This window comes from Populus nigra, chromosome 4 (genome assembly GCF_951802175.1).
Source record: "Populus nigra chromosome 4, ddPopNigr1.1, whole genome shotgun sequence".
NCBI classification, from domain to species: Eukaryota; Viridiplantae; Streptophyta; class Magnoliopsida; order Malpighiales; family Salicaceae; genus Populus; species Populus nigra.
Window position 1 is genome coordinate 23,659,757 of NC_084855.1, and position 17,079 is coordinate 23,676,835.

The 17,079-nt window shown below is 31.4% G+C and overlaps 2 protein-coding genes across 2 annotated transcripts; both read left to right on the forward strand.

Annotated features, from left to right (window-relative positions):
- Positions 1–2,260: 2,260 nt before the first annotated feature.
- On the forward strand, positions 2,261–5,208 carry LOC133691140 (wound-induced basic protein). Its single transcript, XM_062111493.1, has 2 exons — positions 2,261–2,443; positions 4,974–5,208. Exons 1-2 carry the CDS (start codon positions 2,286–2,288, stop codon positions 5,044–5,046), a joined length of 231 nt encoding a protein of 76 aa, XP_061967477.1. The 5' UTR covers positions 2,261–2,285; the 3' UTR covers positions 5,047–5,208.
- An 8,215-nt stretch (positions 5,209–13,423) lies between these two features.
- Positions 13,424–15,198, forward strand: LOC133691325 (uncharacterized). Its single transcript, XM_062111780.1, has one exon. It carries the CDS (start codon positions 13,688–13,690, stop codon positions 15,032–15,034), a length of 1,347 nt encoding a protein of 448 aa, XP_061967764.1. The 5' UTR covers positions 13,424–13,687; the 3' UTR covers positions 15,035–15,198.
- The last annotated feature ends 1,881 nt before the right edge of the window (positions 15,199–17,079 follow it).

A 17,079-nucleotide genomic window follows, 5' to 3' on the forward strand; every position in this document is an offset into this window, starting at 1 on the left:
TTCAGATTTTATTTCAAAGGTCTCTTTCAATTTTACACAAAGCCATAAAATGTCAATTCAGAATGATAAAAATATATATATATATAATTTTGATAAAAAAAAATAATTAAATTAATCTTTTTAAAATTATAGTTCCGTACTAGGTGATTTAAAATTATATAGTACTGAAAATAAATTAAATTGTCAGAATTAAGCAGCCTTGAGGTGTATTTTTTCTCTGGTCATAACCCAGCAACCGGATATGACATGAATCGTCCTTGATGAACGTGTCCTTAGTCTTGAATGTTAGGATGTATGGCCTCCACACATCAACTTACTGGAAAAGAAGCCTTTAACCACAGTGACAAATATATATATATATATATATATATATATATATATATATATATATGAACTCAAATCATATGGACCAATCATGTGTAGCATGGATTGATAATAATGTGTTTTTTAAAATAAAAAAATTATTTTGTAATTGTAGCGTCGTTATGGGGTTGACCAATTCCATATCTTTTAGCTATGAAGGACACTGATGTTTTTTTTTTATACATAGGATTTTTTTTCTATGGAATTTATCATTTCCTTTCCTTTTATTTTAGAAAAAAAATTATATCTATACTCAAAGTAAGTAAATATATTATGATTGCAGAAGTCTATACATTACATATAGATTTTGACAGGATCATGACATAGTTGTCAAGATTAAATCGAGTTCAAGACCTTAAAAATTGAATAGAAAAAGATATAAACAAGTAAATACCTTAAATTCCCAGTATTTTAGAATTCATCATTCAAAGAAAATTAGAGTACTAGATAATTTTGTATTGTATTTAGATTGTAATTGTGATAATTAAATAAAGAATCGAGTCCAAGAGAAATATCACACAAAGTATATATTTTGATGCTCGTCTATTTTATGAACTGAGCCACCACCAAATCATTGAAAATAATGTGTTATATTAGGTTGAATCAAGCGTGACAAATATCGGTACTCTTTTTTGGTACACCCAACAAATCATTGAAAACAATGTGTTATTTTAGGTTGAACCATGCAAGACAAGTAGCGGTACTTTTTTTTTGGTACACCCAAGCGTGATTAGTCTAGTCCCGTCGTTTCAAAAATTTTATTTGATAAAATTAAATTATATTTTACAATATTGAACTTTAATTTGATGCCGGGTATTATTTTTTGTCACCACTAATACACTATAAAACGTGAATATAACATTGGAGAATAAAATAAAATACAAATTATTATTCAATATATATATTTTTTTAAAAAAAGAAGCAAACTCAGCTACGCTGCTGCCGTTCACAGTGCAACCGAGTGAATATAATTTATTCTGTAATGGAATGGAGTTATCAAAGTTGACTAGTTCCATGATCCGTACAATGGAGGGCAATAATGTCTTTTGGGTAGGGTGGCAGGTGCCGTGGAGAAAGGGACACGTACGGGATGGTTTGGGCATAAAAGAGGTCGTTGAGGGTAGGCAAAGGGAAAAGACAGATGATTAATAAAGCGGGTTGGTTGGTAGCGAGCTAGGGGCACCGACGGGCTGTGATTGGATAGACGGCCTGCCATACAAGCTTGTAGATAATGTCCCGCCCCCCGCCCACCTCATGCCCCCAAACCCCTTTTTATTTTTACATTACCTTAACAACCCCGTCAAATTTCATGATATATTTAAAAAAATATTAAATTGATTATTTTTAGTATTTTTTATTCCATAATAGAATATTAAAATTACCAAAAAAAATAATGTGAAAAATATTAAATTGATGTTTTTGAGATAAAAAATATTTTTAACTAGAATATGAATATTAAATTCATAGTTCTTTTGAACTCAATTTATGCCTTAGTATTTTTTGATTTAATAATAAAATGTTAAAATTAAAAAATAAAAATTAATTTAAAGAAACATAAAAAGTCTGTTAAATAGACAATTCAAGAAACTGAATAATTAATTTAAAAATATCTTATTTTTTTATTCAACAATAAAGATATTTTTCTCAGATGAATTTATGTACTTATTGATTAAATTCAGTTATATAGTTAATAAAATGTATTAATGGTTTTAATTAAGCTTCAAGCTTTATATTTTTTATTATAAAAATTTTATTTTAGTTTTTGAATAAGAAAACATCGTAGGAGATTTTAGAATGCACTGATATGGGCCTGTCTTTCTAAGAAAAAGCCCATTTACAGTAAAAAGTTGTAAGATAATGAGCCCAATAACTGGTACACCGACAACTGGAAGGCATTCTTCTAAAGGACTATAAAGGCCACCATGGCCCTGGTGCGGAGCTATCGCAAAGGACGCAGAAGAAAAACTAGGGTTTCCGTGAAAGCAAGCAACAGCCTTACAGTCGACAATATGATCTACGACGTCAACTCTCCTCTCTTTCGCTCATTCCTCAGCCAGAAGGGCGGCTCTTCCGATAAGAGGTAATTTATTCCTCTGTTTTCTTTCAGTTTTTGTTCTATACATGTTTCTGTGTGGATGACCATGTAGCTGTTGCGATGTGTAAATAATCCAAGTTTAATGACACTGATTCTCTTAGCATCTGAACTGAGTGTGTTATGCATAGAAGGGTATCGGTTTTTTTTTTCTTTATTGCTTTGATCGGTTGGCTTATGGGTAGTTTTACTACGAGTAATGCTAAACATCAAGAAAAAACTTCAAGAATACACATGAATCATCATCCAACAGTTTATTTGTATTCTTGAAGTTTGTTCCATTGATATTTAGAATTACTCTGTTATGACACTATGGTAGCGTTTGGTTAGACAGTGGAGATTAGAGGGGACACATCCCCCTATTCTTGTTTTGAAAAAACAGAAATTCACTCCAAACTCTTTCCAGAGAACGATTTATTTTATGTCTCTGTCTTTTATCCGTTGGACCAAACATATTTTTGTCCCTTTTGTATTTGTCCATCTGTCCCTCACGGGGCACTGACCAAAAGCAATCTAAGGAACATAAAAATATGGTGAAATTGTGGATGATGAGACTAAATATGCAAATGGTTTGACTTGATAAGATTAAGTAGAAGCTTTTCATCTGCTATTTGAACAAGAAAAACAAAACAGGAAAATCAGAACATGGTGAAATTGGAAAACGGGGAAGAATTTTAGCTGGGGAAAAAAATTGTGAATCATCTAGTTTTTTCCAAGATGTTTGTCGAATGAAATTGAATGCTATGATACATGTATTTGGGAATTGATGGATTTACAAGTTTTTGGATCCTTTAGTTAAAAACTTGAACATGGAGTAGATTTGTGTAATGTTAGTGGCGTTGCATGTCAAGATTGTTGAACCAAAAGATGGAAGAATTTGAAGGACAGATATGCAGAATGATACATGGAACTCTAAATGTAATTTGGCTAGATTGGTGCTATAAACTAGATCAGGAAAGGATGTTATTCTATCTGTGTTGATTCTCCATTGGAATTAGAGCTGAATATCATGTGAAATTCAACTGAATGCTGTTCGAAAGTACCTTCTTGTGGTGCCTGCCTCTGATACTCAATGCAGTCGTGAATTGTCTTTTTTGATATAGAACGTGTTCTCTGGCTTTCTTGCTGTGGAATGGTGGATTTTACTCATCCTACATTATCAAGTTCATCTGTGTTTTGTTTGTGATTGGAAAAATGGTTTTGTATGCTTTCCGTAGTTTGAAATTCCTTTCCTCAAGTTTTAACCTATTCTTGATTTTTTTCCCCCGACTGATTGTTCCCTCCATTCCTTCCCAGCCCCTCTTTTCTTTCATCCTAGTTTTTAATTAATGTCCCTCAATTCAGCTCGCGGGTTTAACATGTCTATTGGGATATCATACATGCTATTATTTAGCATTTTAATGATTTGTCAAGAGGTGCTGAGGTGCTCGTCTAGGAACCTCAGGCCAGGCCAGGCGAGGCCACATCGCCTTTAAATGAAGCGTTGCCTAGGCAAGCGCCTTGTGAGTGGGTGCAAGGCGTTAAAGCTAGTGCATGCTTGAAGTACTTCACTTATTTTATTGTTGGATTTTTCTTTTTTCTCTTTAACTGATATTTTGACCTATTTGTCTATCTTTTAATTTACCACGAGAAAGAGCTTAGCGGTATTTTTGTAAAAAAACTAAGATTAGGGTAAAGAAATCATTAAAGTGAAACAAACAGACAAGGATGGACACCTTAGAAGAGAAACACCAACCACACTTTCTTTTTCAACATCAAGTGCTAGAACTACACATGAAGAGGGATTTTGAGAGACAAGGATTTGGACTGTAATCATGAAATGGAGGATATGGAGGATTCGTGTGAAGGAGAGGAAAGCATGGATGAAGATGTTTTTGAAGATTAATGAATAATGATGATGATATTCAAGTTTACTTTTTAATCTTTTTGCTACTTACTATTTTAAATTATCTTATTTTGTTCAAGGGTGAAAAATATTACTTTATATGACTATGTTATGGTATTTTATATTTTCTTTTGATTTTCTAATGATCTAATTGTAATTGGGAAGATATATATTTTAGATTTATATAATATAATATTATACATATATTTTCTTTAATTTATAGCATTATTGCCTTGGTTCATTTGGGTATGCGTCTAGGGATGTGCCTATTGCCTTGGGTATTTTATTGGCTTGGCATCTTTTATCCTCTTTTGCCTTTGACAACACTGTGCTAGAGATATATTGCATGTGAATTTGATTCTTCTAAGTGAAAGGAAGAGCTTTTCTTTACCATGTACTGGTTGCTTTTGCAGTTGCTCTGTTTGAATCTTTTCCTTGTTTCCAAGTGCTCGCGATGCAGTTGAAATAACCTATAATCAGATAGATTGCTGCGAGATTTTACTGGTGGATGCATGTTTGATAAAATTTGCCCTTTTAGATCGACTCTGAGCCCTATGAATTTTTTTTTGGTGCTTTTTCTTATTTTTGTTTATGGGTATCCTGAAGTATAGATGTAATTTTTGTTGGTTTCAGGAAAATGGAGGAGCAGAAGCCAAAGGAACAGAGACCCAAAGCTAACGAGAACAAGCCTGTTATGACAGAGTGAGAGGTGCTGTAGTTACCAGCTTTAGAATGAGTGAGATGTTTTAAAATGCCATTATATATGTTGGGGATTCCCTCTCATCTAGTCTAAACATGAATTAACCTTCTGCCTTTGGAGTTTGCTATGAACTTTCGTTTGGAAATGGATGTTAATTGGAGTTTGTGATATCGGTTTGTAGAATCAAGTGGCATTGATGTCATAGAATTTTCACTCTTTCGTACATTGATGTCAATATAACACGCAAGGTAAAACCGTCACTTCTCAAGCATGGTAGACATTATTTTCATCGGGGCGGTGGTTGTTCCTTATTTCAGCTTCTCCTTTCCTGCTGTATTTTGCTTAGGTACGTTCTAGTCTTAACGGGTAGGTGAGGGGTGGGAGAATGGAGAAGAGGAGATGTTTCTTACAGTCTAATAGTTGACTGTAAAGATCGGAAAAGCTTTCGATAGTGTAGAGGTCAAAAGACAAAATAATTGCAGGCAGTTTCTACGCATGTTAAGATTGTCAACAGCTGGGGCCTTGGTGAATGATTATACTGACCTAGAGTAATTTATTATCTTAGTACAAAGCACTCTATAGCTGGAGACTAGCTCATTTACCCGTGCTACTCCTTGTGCAAAATTGTTTTCAAGCGCAATAAAAATTTAATTAAAAATAAAATATAGATAATTTATTTTTTATTTAAAAATAAAATATTTTAACTGTGAATTAAATTATATTTTTATATAATATTGAAATAAAAATATATTAAATTTATCTAGGTTAATATGAGGGAAAATGCATTCGGTAATCTTGAAGAAAACAAATTAAAAAATTTAATTTTAAATTAATTTAATGTTGAAAGATATTAACAAACAACATTTAATTAAAAATAAAAATTAAATCAAATTAAATTAACAAAGTAAGCTCATGACGCAACTTATGCTTGATATCTGATGATTTTTTTGTATGAAATATTTTTTAAAATAAAAAATCATGAGACACATGGAGCTGAGAGAGTAAAAACAGATTCTTAATAACAAATAGTGAAATTATATTATTTTAGTTGAGTTAAATAAAAAAAATAGTTCATTGATAATTAACAATAAAGTTGTATTTTTTTAAATTGAGAGACAAAAAAGCATTAAACAAAATAAATAAATAAATAAATAATAGCTCGGATGCTATGGATTAATCCATTAAACCTATCACCCAACACATAGATTTAATTAAATTTAATGATTATTTTTCAAAAAAATTTAATCCAAATATAAAATAACAAAAAAAAAGAAGCATAGGCTCATAAGCCTAGGTATTACAAAACAAATCCTAGGCAGATGGACCTAGCCCATATGCCCCGGCCTGATTTTATTTTTTTATTTCTTAAAGGGGCGAATGACCTATTGTTCATTTAAAAAAAAAAAAAGACTGCAAATGATCTATTTTTTAAAGAATCTGGTTGCTAAAAAAATGGGGCCTCGATTTTGTTTTTGCTAAAAAAAAAACTATTTAAACTTATTTTTTACTCAACACCTTGATAAACCTATCTATATCTTTTAAAAAAAAATCAAGAAACAACTTAAAAAACAAAATCAACCCGAATCTATACATATTTTCATGATCATATTTATCTCTTTATGCAAGGAGAAGGGAAAAATACACCTAGGTGAAACTCCCTTGATGAAATGGAACTTGCTGACACAATATCGATCATTTTTGTGGCTAGAATCATTATTAATGATGACTCTATCTCTCTCTCTTTCTCTACATCGGAATTCGGCAAGCCACTTTTTCCTTCTAAAAAAGGACTAAAAAACAAGGGAAATAAAATTTAATACTAAAATTAAATTTTTGACAACTAAAGGGATTGGTCACCTGATAACTAAAAAAATAAAGGATAAAAATGAACTTTATAATGAAATTCAAAGACACCACCTATTCCACCTGGTATTTTCAACTTGGTCCTGTTTTTCAATCCAGCCCTTTCTTCCAAAAAGAGAAGCAATAGAGTGTTAATTTGGACTTAAAATGACTCAATTGTGCACAAAACAATTCAAGGATGAAATTGAAAATTTTTAAAAAATTAATTATTCCAAACCACAATAATTAAAAACACCTCACCTCTTAGTTATTATTATTATTATTTTTTGTAATTTCTCTCTTAGAATTACCCGATGAGATGAGTTTTTGGTACCATGGTAGTTTTTTTCCCCGCAAGCTACAAAGAAAACATTGTTTAGTTAGTTAAATTATTCTTGCTTTTGGCATTGGGTCCTCTATATAATTGTGTTTTGAACTTTAGTTATTTAGAAACTAAAATAATTTATTTTTCTTTTATAAAGATTCACTTTTCATTTATTTTGCATGCAAAATTTATCCTCACAACATATATATATTTTTAAATTAATTTTTTAAAGTATTTTTTTAAATCTATTTTTTTAAATTACAATCATAAAAACTACCACGATGCCAAATATATATAAATAATTTTTTTTTAAATAGCATAGCTAATGAAAAACCACAATTGAGAACTGCGTTATTTAAAGTTTTAAATTGTAGGTTTTCTACTATGCTATTTCTTAAAATAATTTTTTTTTTATTTTTGCTCGTGTTAGTTTACTAATTATTTTTCAAACTATGCTCCCTTTCAAAATAATTAGGAAATACGAGGAACTAGGATGGATAGAATTCTAGCTTGGATTGATTGTTTCAGCCGATTTCTAGGGTGGTTGGAGGTGCTTTGATTATCAAAGAAAACTCACAAATCTTGTCGTTTTGGACTAGTTCATGTGCATTATATAGGCCTTCATGCTCTAGCTAGGTCTCCTTTATGGCATGTTTGTTGCCTGGTTTCTTTCAGGAAATTAAGTATAACCAGAACATAAAGTGATTGTCCGACTTGAGTACAGCTGACTCAATGACGCGTGGAATAATAAAATCACTTCACATTTATAATATTTTTTTATTTTTCAAAACCATCCAAAATCATTAAAAATAATTTAAAACAAAAAATTAAAAATATTTTTTAACCACAAAAATAAACACACTCTGGATATATTTAATATTATTATAGTTTTGACTATTATAATTTAAAAAAATATATAAATTATAGCTTTTTAATAATCAAAATTTTAAAAGAATCTTTCTCCTTTCTTTATATGTATATTAACTAAATAATTTCAAAATTATAATTCAAATAAAATACAATTTCTACCCTTAATCGTTACACCATCTCCTGAAACCACCATTAAATTTGGTTAGTACTTGCTTCCTTCTTCAAAACGTCTAGTGGATCTTGAACTACACGATGGAAGGCAGTACTTTTTTATATCAAGGGGAAGTTACCTAGCATTCTTCTTTTAGGTTTTTTTTACCAATAAGAAGACTAGAAATGTTAATGATGGCTTTGGAGATGCAAAATGATTAAAAGAAACATTAGATAAAAAAAACTATAAGGAGTAGGCTAAGTAATAATGAGTCGCATTGTTCGCACACAAAACATTTTTGTGAATAATATTGTGTAGTTTTTTAATAATTCATTTTAGTCTTTGAATTTTTATTTTGGACGATCTAATATTAATCATAGACTAATTGATCTTGATTTTCTAGTCAAGGGTGGATTAGAAAGAAAAAAGACTAAAATAAAAAAGACACCAAACATGGGTGGCGTACCGGGAAATATTTAACAAATACATTTAGGTCCTCAAAATTTTAAAATAACAAAACTTATACAATTTAGGTCCTTTTAGATTTCAACAAATCGGTCTTGATATAAAAGTTTATTTATATTATGTTTTAGTCCTAAATTAGAGAGAAGAAAGGGAGAGGTCGCTGGATTTCGACGATGAGAAAGAATGTCATTATTCAGGCCATTTACAACCACTAAAATGAGAGTTTTTGGTGTTCATGGGTTTCATGAGATGAAAGGAGCTTGAATGAGATGAAAGGAGCTTGATGATGATTGTTTGGAACCTTAATGTTGCCTGGAAAAACATATTTAAGCCGACTTGATTTCATGTTTTTGGACCCTTTTTGAGTTTTTTAAATTGATGAGTTAGTTTATAGGTGTTCCATGGGTGCTGGTGAGGTGCTTTTAAGTTGAAATCAAGGTTGATAATACCGTTTCGATAAGTGTTTTGTTTTTTCAATTGGAATGGAATGTTTCGGTTTCAGAGCATTTCATCGTGCCGTTTCGGGATTGTACTGTGTATATATATATATATATTAATTATAAATTATGTAATACAAACGCAATGTCAAACAAATATAATTTTAAAAATTAAAATATTCCTAAATAGACAAGATTAAATAGAACTTTAACTTAAAATAATTCAACTTAAACAAAATACTAAAATATTATGAAAGTAAAATGTTTTAACATAAAAAAACATAATTCTAAAAGATAAAGGGAAGCCACACAAGTCATTCACGTCAAAACGCTATGGCAATTAATTCTTGAACGAAGGTAGAGGGAGTTGGAATCTGAGTGTCACATTTAGGTTAACACACGAACACCACCTAATTATTATTTTGTTTAACCCTTAATTAAACTATAAGTTTTGTTTGTTACTCATTTAAATTCCGTTCGGTTTACTCATTCAATATCACGAGAAGGTCATGCTTTTCTTGAGGATAATAAGAAATTGTTTAGTGCTTTTTATATTATAATCGTATTGCAAAATATATTTTTATTGTGATATTAATGGAGAATGATTTTTTAATCTCTTAACATTTTATAAAAAAGATGTGCAACTCATGTTTTATTCAACCAAAAAAATGGAAGGAATGTAATAAATATTGGTGTCAATGAAGGTTTGTTAGGAGATGGGAGTTTAATGAAGATGAATTTGCCATTTGACCATGCCAAAAAAATAGATTAGGATCTATAAATTTATTATTATTGTTGTTTTGTAGTTGAAAATGGAGTTATTAATATTTATATGGTATTTTTACGATTTGTTTTGGTTAAAATGAGTTGAAGTTTGGATTTGATTCAATAGCTTTTCAAGACTGAAACGGAATATGTGAAATAAAACCGGAACATTTTGGCCGAAATTTAGCCGAAAAATCCGGAACGGACCGAGATTTAAAATGAGATGAAAATTGTTCTGTTTTTTGAATTGGTACGAATTATTTCGGCCATTCTGGACAAAACAGAACAAAATTGATAACCTTGGTTGAAATGACTTTAAAATTAGGTTTTTTGAATAAAAAAGCCATTGCCCCAATTTTTCGGCTACCACTCGATAATCGGATTGTAGGCATGCAGACGACACATTGTCTGCCTTGACAAGCAACATGTTGCTTGTGTATTTTGTTTTCAAAAAAATAGGGCTGTTCATTTTAAATATATATAAAAAAATGAACCCAAGCGCGCGAGACTAGGCTTTTCTTTGCGATGACCCTGGAGTGCTAGGTCATGGGCCCAAGATTCTAGGCTTTATTTGGCCTTTTTTTATTTAAAGGTTAAATATAAATTTTTTAAAAAATATTGATCTCGATTTAGTCTATGGCCCGAAGTATAGATTTGACGAGTTAAGCCACAATATCTGGACTATTTTTTTCTAATATTGCTTTTTTTAATTTTTTTTCTTCTTAAATAATTTATAAATTTATGTTTCAATTAATATCTATCCTATGTGATTTTTCTTCTTATTTAACCATTTTTTTGACAAGATTTGTTTTTAAATGATGTTGTGTGTATTTAATTTTTAAAAATATTATTTTAATTCATCTATATTTTTTTTATCTTTTATATAGATTAACTGTATTTTTTAAAATAAAAAACAATTTTTTTCAGATAATATTTATAATATGTGCAATTTTGGATAATATTTTTTTCTTTTATTTTATTAAATCAATCTAATATGTATATCTATATCTATTATCGTTTGATTGAATAAAAAATTACTTTTAATAAAAAAACTCAGCAAGTACAACCGATTAAATATCTCGTGTTACGAGATTAAACATCTTAATCTATACACATCTCTTGATTTTTTTAAATTTATTTTTAGTCACTGTTAATGATTTTTTTTATTAACACATATAGTTTTCGATTTATTTAATTATATACATGCATAAGTTTTTTATTTATATAATTTTCTATATATAAAAATAAATTAAAAAAGTAAATATATAAAAAAATTAAAAAATATTCAACCTCTAAAAAAAAAAAAAACAAGAATCAAATAACTATTACAGCTTAAAAGATGGCGTCATACCGAAACTAAAAACCAACTAACGGAGAAACCAAGAACATGTCGAAATCATTTTAAAATATTCGAGAAGTGTGGTATAGTGAAATTAATTCCACTCAAGTACCATGAAAAAGGAAGAAGAAGTCATTGCATCTCTCACCTTTCTTTTTTTTCTTTAACAACCAAATGGAGCTAATTAACCAAATTATTATGACTCTGACCATGACTGAGACTGCTAATCATCATCTCTCACGAAGCCAACTTGTAGAGAACAAAAGAGAAAGAAATCTCTTTCTATTTTGACTATGCCGTTTCTTCTTTTCTCCATCTCCACTGCGAGACCACGGGAGATCAAGGGAAGGCTCTAAAATGATCTTAACAGGGGAGAGAAACCTGAGAAATCTCCATGATCAAGACCCTCCCTCCCTCGAAGCAGCACCAAAAAGTACAGCAAAGACATATGGGTCCATGGCGAGGGTGAAAAGCATAGGACAAAAGGGTGCATGCAGCTGGGCATGCACTTGAGTAGCCATGAGTGGTTTCCCATGTGCAACCACTCTATTATCCAAACCCCTCCTCTATCACCTCCTGTCCCCAATAACCACCTTCCTTGCTTAATTAGAATTATCAATAATGGATGTTGTATGATTTGCAAACTGCTTTCCTCTTGGAGTAGTAATCTCTTCAATGCATAGCTGCTAGCTGCAGTACTGAATCTTATAAATCCACCATAGCTTGCTACCTGCTTAGTTGAAGTGGAAATTAATGGAAGTTGTTGCCTCTGAGGAGAAAACTAGGCCTCGAATTGAATGGAATTGTTGGTGCATTAAGCACATGCTCTTGTGATTTCCATGTGAAAATGTTGAGATTTCCATCAGCACTGGGAGCTCATCTTTCGATGGAAATTAAGTGACCATTTAAAAAGAGCATTTCTTTCATATTTTATTAGATAAAAGATATATATATATAGGTTTATATATAGCTTATTGTTTAGGCAGAATAAAATAAAAAACACCAGACATTGAAGTAAATGTAATTTGTATTTTTAACTATACTCAATTTTGTAAAATAAAATTCAATTTTATTATTTATAAAAAAATTAAAATTGTGAAGATCTAGATTTAATCTTCTGGGATTTATTATTTTTTCCTCTAGAATTTTAGGTCTTTGTTTTCTCTCTCATAAAGCTTATAAAAAGAAAATTAGCCACTTGTCACACATATGTTTTCTTTATTTATTGCTTCCATTTCCTCAATACCAGAAATTCAAGAGTATTTATAAAATAGAAAACTAATATTTATCAATTTAGATTAAAAAAAACTTGATATAATAACATGAGAATTAGATATTACACGGATATATTGAAAACCTATCAAACTACACAAGGATATTGGATTTAATTATTTACCCTTTACTAATAATTAGTAACAAGATCATCTTTTCTCTACATGAGGTGATTTTGCCTTGGATCTGGATCCTGTTGATTATACATATGCATCAATAATTGTTCCATGAGTAGCAGATGGTGTGAACATGTTATTTTTTAATTAAAGTCTACAAACAATTTTTTTTTAGTTTTAATTTGGTCAATATATATATATATATATATATATATATATATATATATATAGAGAGAGAGAGAGAGAGAGAGAGAGAGAGAGAGAGGAGTAATGTTTAAGTTGGTTTGAGATATAAAAAAGAAATATAAGTTATTAATGTTATAAATCCAGCATGATTTGGTGCGTTGGTCTAGAAAATTTTAATTTAAAATTAGACTGAATCGAGTTTTAATTAAAATTAAAAAACATTTTAATTGTATTAAAATTAGTAAACATAATAGATTGATGATGATTGATTTAGTCAAACCTAATTAGATTTATGTTGATAAATTTTTTAAAAATAAAATAATATTCTGAATTGATATAATTTAAGTAAATGGAAGATATTTTTCAGACAACCTACCAAATCTGATAAGAAATTGGCTATGTAATGCCTATAATTGTTGGAAAAACATGCATCTTTCTCAATTAGCACTTGGTGATTGGAAATAGCAGCAATGTTTTTCTCTGTACAGGCTAGAGTTTCTACAGACTCCATGGTTGTTAATTACAACAGTATTGCTGCTGGTGTATTATTACGGTAAACAAAGACTAGAAAAAGACATTAAAGAAAGTTGGTGGTTATAGATATTAGATAGACAGTGCAAGGTTTCCAAAGTTGCTTTTCTTGTCGATGTTAGTTATTCTCTTTATCCCTCCCTCTCTCTTCCCTTCATGTTTTTCCCCCTTCATTCACGCCGCTCTTACTTGCAATTGCACACATTTTTGTGCTCTCCCTTCCTTAAACTAAGCCGAGACAAGAACAGACAAATTGCTTCAGCATTTCCATATTCTATCACGATCTCTAGCTAGCTACACCTGTTTTTGATTCTCTCAGCACACAGACTTCAAAGGGGTGGCCAAAATATGTCTGAATTTCCTTCACCGTCAACCACCACCAAGAAAACTGACCGCTTGTTAAGTCTTCTCCTCTCTGACTTGTTCCTCTTCTGTTCTTTCATTCTTTCTCACCCTCTATATTTCTCTTACTTGGTCTTCTTCTCCCCGTACCTCTTCAAGCTCCTTTCTTTTCTATCCCCTCTCTTCATCACCACTTCCCTTTTACTCCTAGCCCTTCTCACCATCTCTCCCAGTCTTGTCAATGACAACTCTCATACTGAATTGTATGGATCCAAGGTAAGTTTCTTTTACCTACAAACATACCAAGCTGTTGTCGAGAGGTTACGGTCTAAAGTAGTAGATGGGACTGAAGAGTTTCATCATTTTGAGGAGCTAGAAGCGTATAAGATTGTGTTTGAGACGTCAACTCTTGGTATTGAAGAAAACCACGCGGTTGAAGTTACGGAAGTCGAACAAGCTAAAGATCAGATCAGCGCCTGTTCAAGTACTGGTCAATTGGTACAGGTTCACGAGGGTTCAATATTTCATCAAGTTTTTGGTGCCGGTGGGGTCTCTGATCAAGTGGTCAACGTTAATCTAGATGAAAATTCAGTTTTGATTACAAGGTCAGAAAGTAATGGTCATGAGCTGATTGCGGAGGGAAAGACGTTAGGAGGCTTCTTGCATCAAAAGGAGGAGTTTGAAGATATATGGTTCCAAAAGGAAGAAAAAGAAGCACTCAAGCCACTTAACGTGAACTCCAATAAAGCCGAAGATCGAAAAGAAGAACAATCTATGATTATAAGCGGATCCAAGGAAATAGGTCAAAAGATAAGTGAAGCTAAAGTGAGTGACGATGATGGTGGAGAGCACTACTACTCTCCAAAGCTGAGCTCCCAAGAACTAGAAGGAAACCCATGGAGTCCAGGTAATGGTGGAGGCTATAATTCCAAAGTTAAAGACAACTCTCAAACATTGGGGCACTCGAACCTTGGGAGTTTTGGGTCAATGAGAAAAGAGAAGGAATGGAGGAGGACATTGGCATGCAAGCTTTTTGAGGAGAGACACAATGTGGATGGAGGTGAGGGCATGGATATGCTTTGGGAGACATACGAGACAGACTCTACTAAAGTTCAAGCAAAAGGCAGAGCAAAGAAGGGAAAGAAAGGCAGCATCGAGTACTATGATGATGAGGAAGACTTTGAAGAGGAAAAAAGTGACGGGCAGCTGTGCTGCTTGCAAGCCTTGAAATTCTCAGCTGGGAAGATGAATTTGGGGATGGGAAGGCCAAATCTTGTCAAGATCTCCAAGGCCCTCAAAGGAATTGGATGGTTGCACCATGTGAGCAAGCATAGCAAGAAGGGGCATCATTAAACCAAGTTGTACTTCGACCTGTTCAAAGCTTTAATGGCTTAACAGACTGTTATGTATTCTGTTCAAGGATAAAAGTAAATACCAAGTTCTTTTTTTTTCCCGTAAGAAATTGTGGTATACATTTTCTACTCCAATAAATGTCAAGTTTGGATCCCTTAGACATATATAGAGTTGGTGAGTGATAATTAAGCTCTGCTGCTCCTTTAGCTAGCTTGTAACTGGGTCCGTAGCTGGTTAGACGGAGCTCCTCTGCTCAGCATAATAAATTTAGGAACCATAAAAGATGGCGCATGATCATGACGCCTAGGCATGGCCAAGAAAATAATTGAATCACTGATGAGGAAGTCTTGCCCACTTTATAAGAAATGTGTGTGGGTTCGCATGGGGCACGCAGTGATTGTTGGCAGGATTATCATTTCAGAGTTGCACTTGTTCGGTACTGCATGTGTCCAACCCAAGACAATTTCTCCATGTCCGAGTCTTGGTTTGAGGCACAGTTGTGAAACACAGCCCCATGCTGGCCCAAAACAAGACTCGATCACCGATTTGGAGGGTTTGCGGGGTTGATCTAAGATTTTTCATTAAAAAAATTAAAATAATATTGTTTTAATAAAAAAAAATTAACAAAACAATATGCTAAAAGTCGGGCCAGGTCCGAATTAACAAGTAAAATCAAGTTTTTGACTGATCCACTCAGTCGGAGGTCAAATGAGAGAAAAAGCCACATGAGTTTAAATTAAAAAATTTAAATTATAAGGACGAAAGTGGATTATTGCTGACTCCACGTCAGCTATAAATATCCATCTTCTATAGATCTATCTAAACCCTCTCTCCAAGCATGTTTATCTTCTTTCTTTCCCTCTTTGTTAAGTTATGATACTGATTGTATTATCCAAATTTTCTGAACTAATTTGAGTGAGAAATTTTAAATAATTTCAGAGAATGAAGATTTTAGGTGGTTGTTTTTGGGAAAATCGGGTGAGGGTTAAAAAGCTCCAAAAAATCTGAATTGTCCGAAATGAAAGAATTTTTTTTTAAATTATAAATGTACAGGTAATTGTTACTGAGTTGGAAAAGAGATAAAAATGCTTTTGGTAAAAAAAAAATTCAAATTATTTTGGAGAATTTGATTTTTTTTATTAAAATATTATTTGAAAAAAAGATAATTCAAAGAACAACAAAAGAAATTGAATTAGCAATTTTTTACCTGAATTATCTAAATACCTACCTAATAAGTTCATAAAATAATAATGAATAATATTGATATAGTAATTAAGAAGACATGTTTTTTTCTTAAGTCTGGATTTAAACTTTAAAACTAATATCTAAAAATATTTTATCGAATTTCTTTTAATTTATAATATAAAATAAAGGTATATTTTAAAGATATTATAAAAACAAATTCTAAAAACACCTCTCACAATTATATGGTCAAATTACTATAAGACAACTAATATATATTAGCATATTGCCCGGATGAATAATAATTTTTTTAAATGTAAAAAAAAATAAAAAGTATAGAAAATTTATTAAGTATTTTAGATTTAGCGGCCAAGCCAGACCTAAAATAACTTTAAATTTGATTACAAAGATTGACCAAATAACATTGAGCCTGATAGCTAAGCTAAATCCAAGAACCTTGTATCTAACGGGCAAAAAGTTCAAAAGTTGTCTGGTCTGGTTAGGCAGCCAAACCCAATGTTGTTGGGCTTGCTGCTTACTGAAGGTAGAGCCCAATGCTATTGGGATCTTCTGGGCAGCAAGATTCAACGCTAAGAGAGAAAAAATCAATCCATCCTCAAAAAATACCATCATCTAATTTTTATACAATATAAAAAAATTTCATTAATTTATTTTCTATTTAGTGTATGAAAAAAATTAAATAAGAGAAATGAAAAAAATCTAAAGAGACCAAAAAACTAAAATTGGACATATATGAATTTAGTTGCTAGGCAAACTTAACATCTTTTGGAAACAATTTAGGTCCGGCTATCTAATAGTGATAAGTCTGGCTGTCAAGCCAAACCTAACAATTTTTAACATAG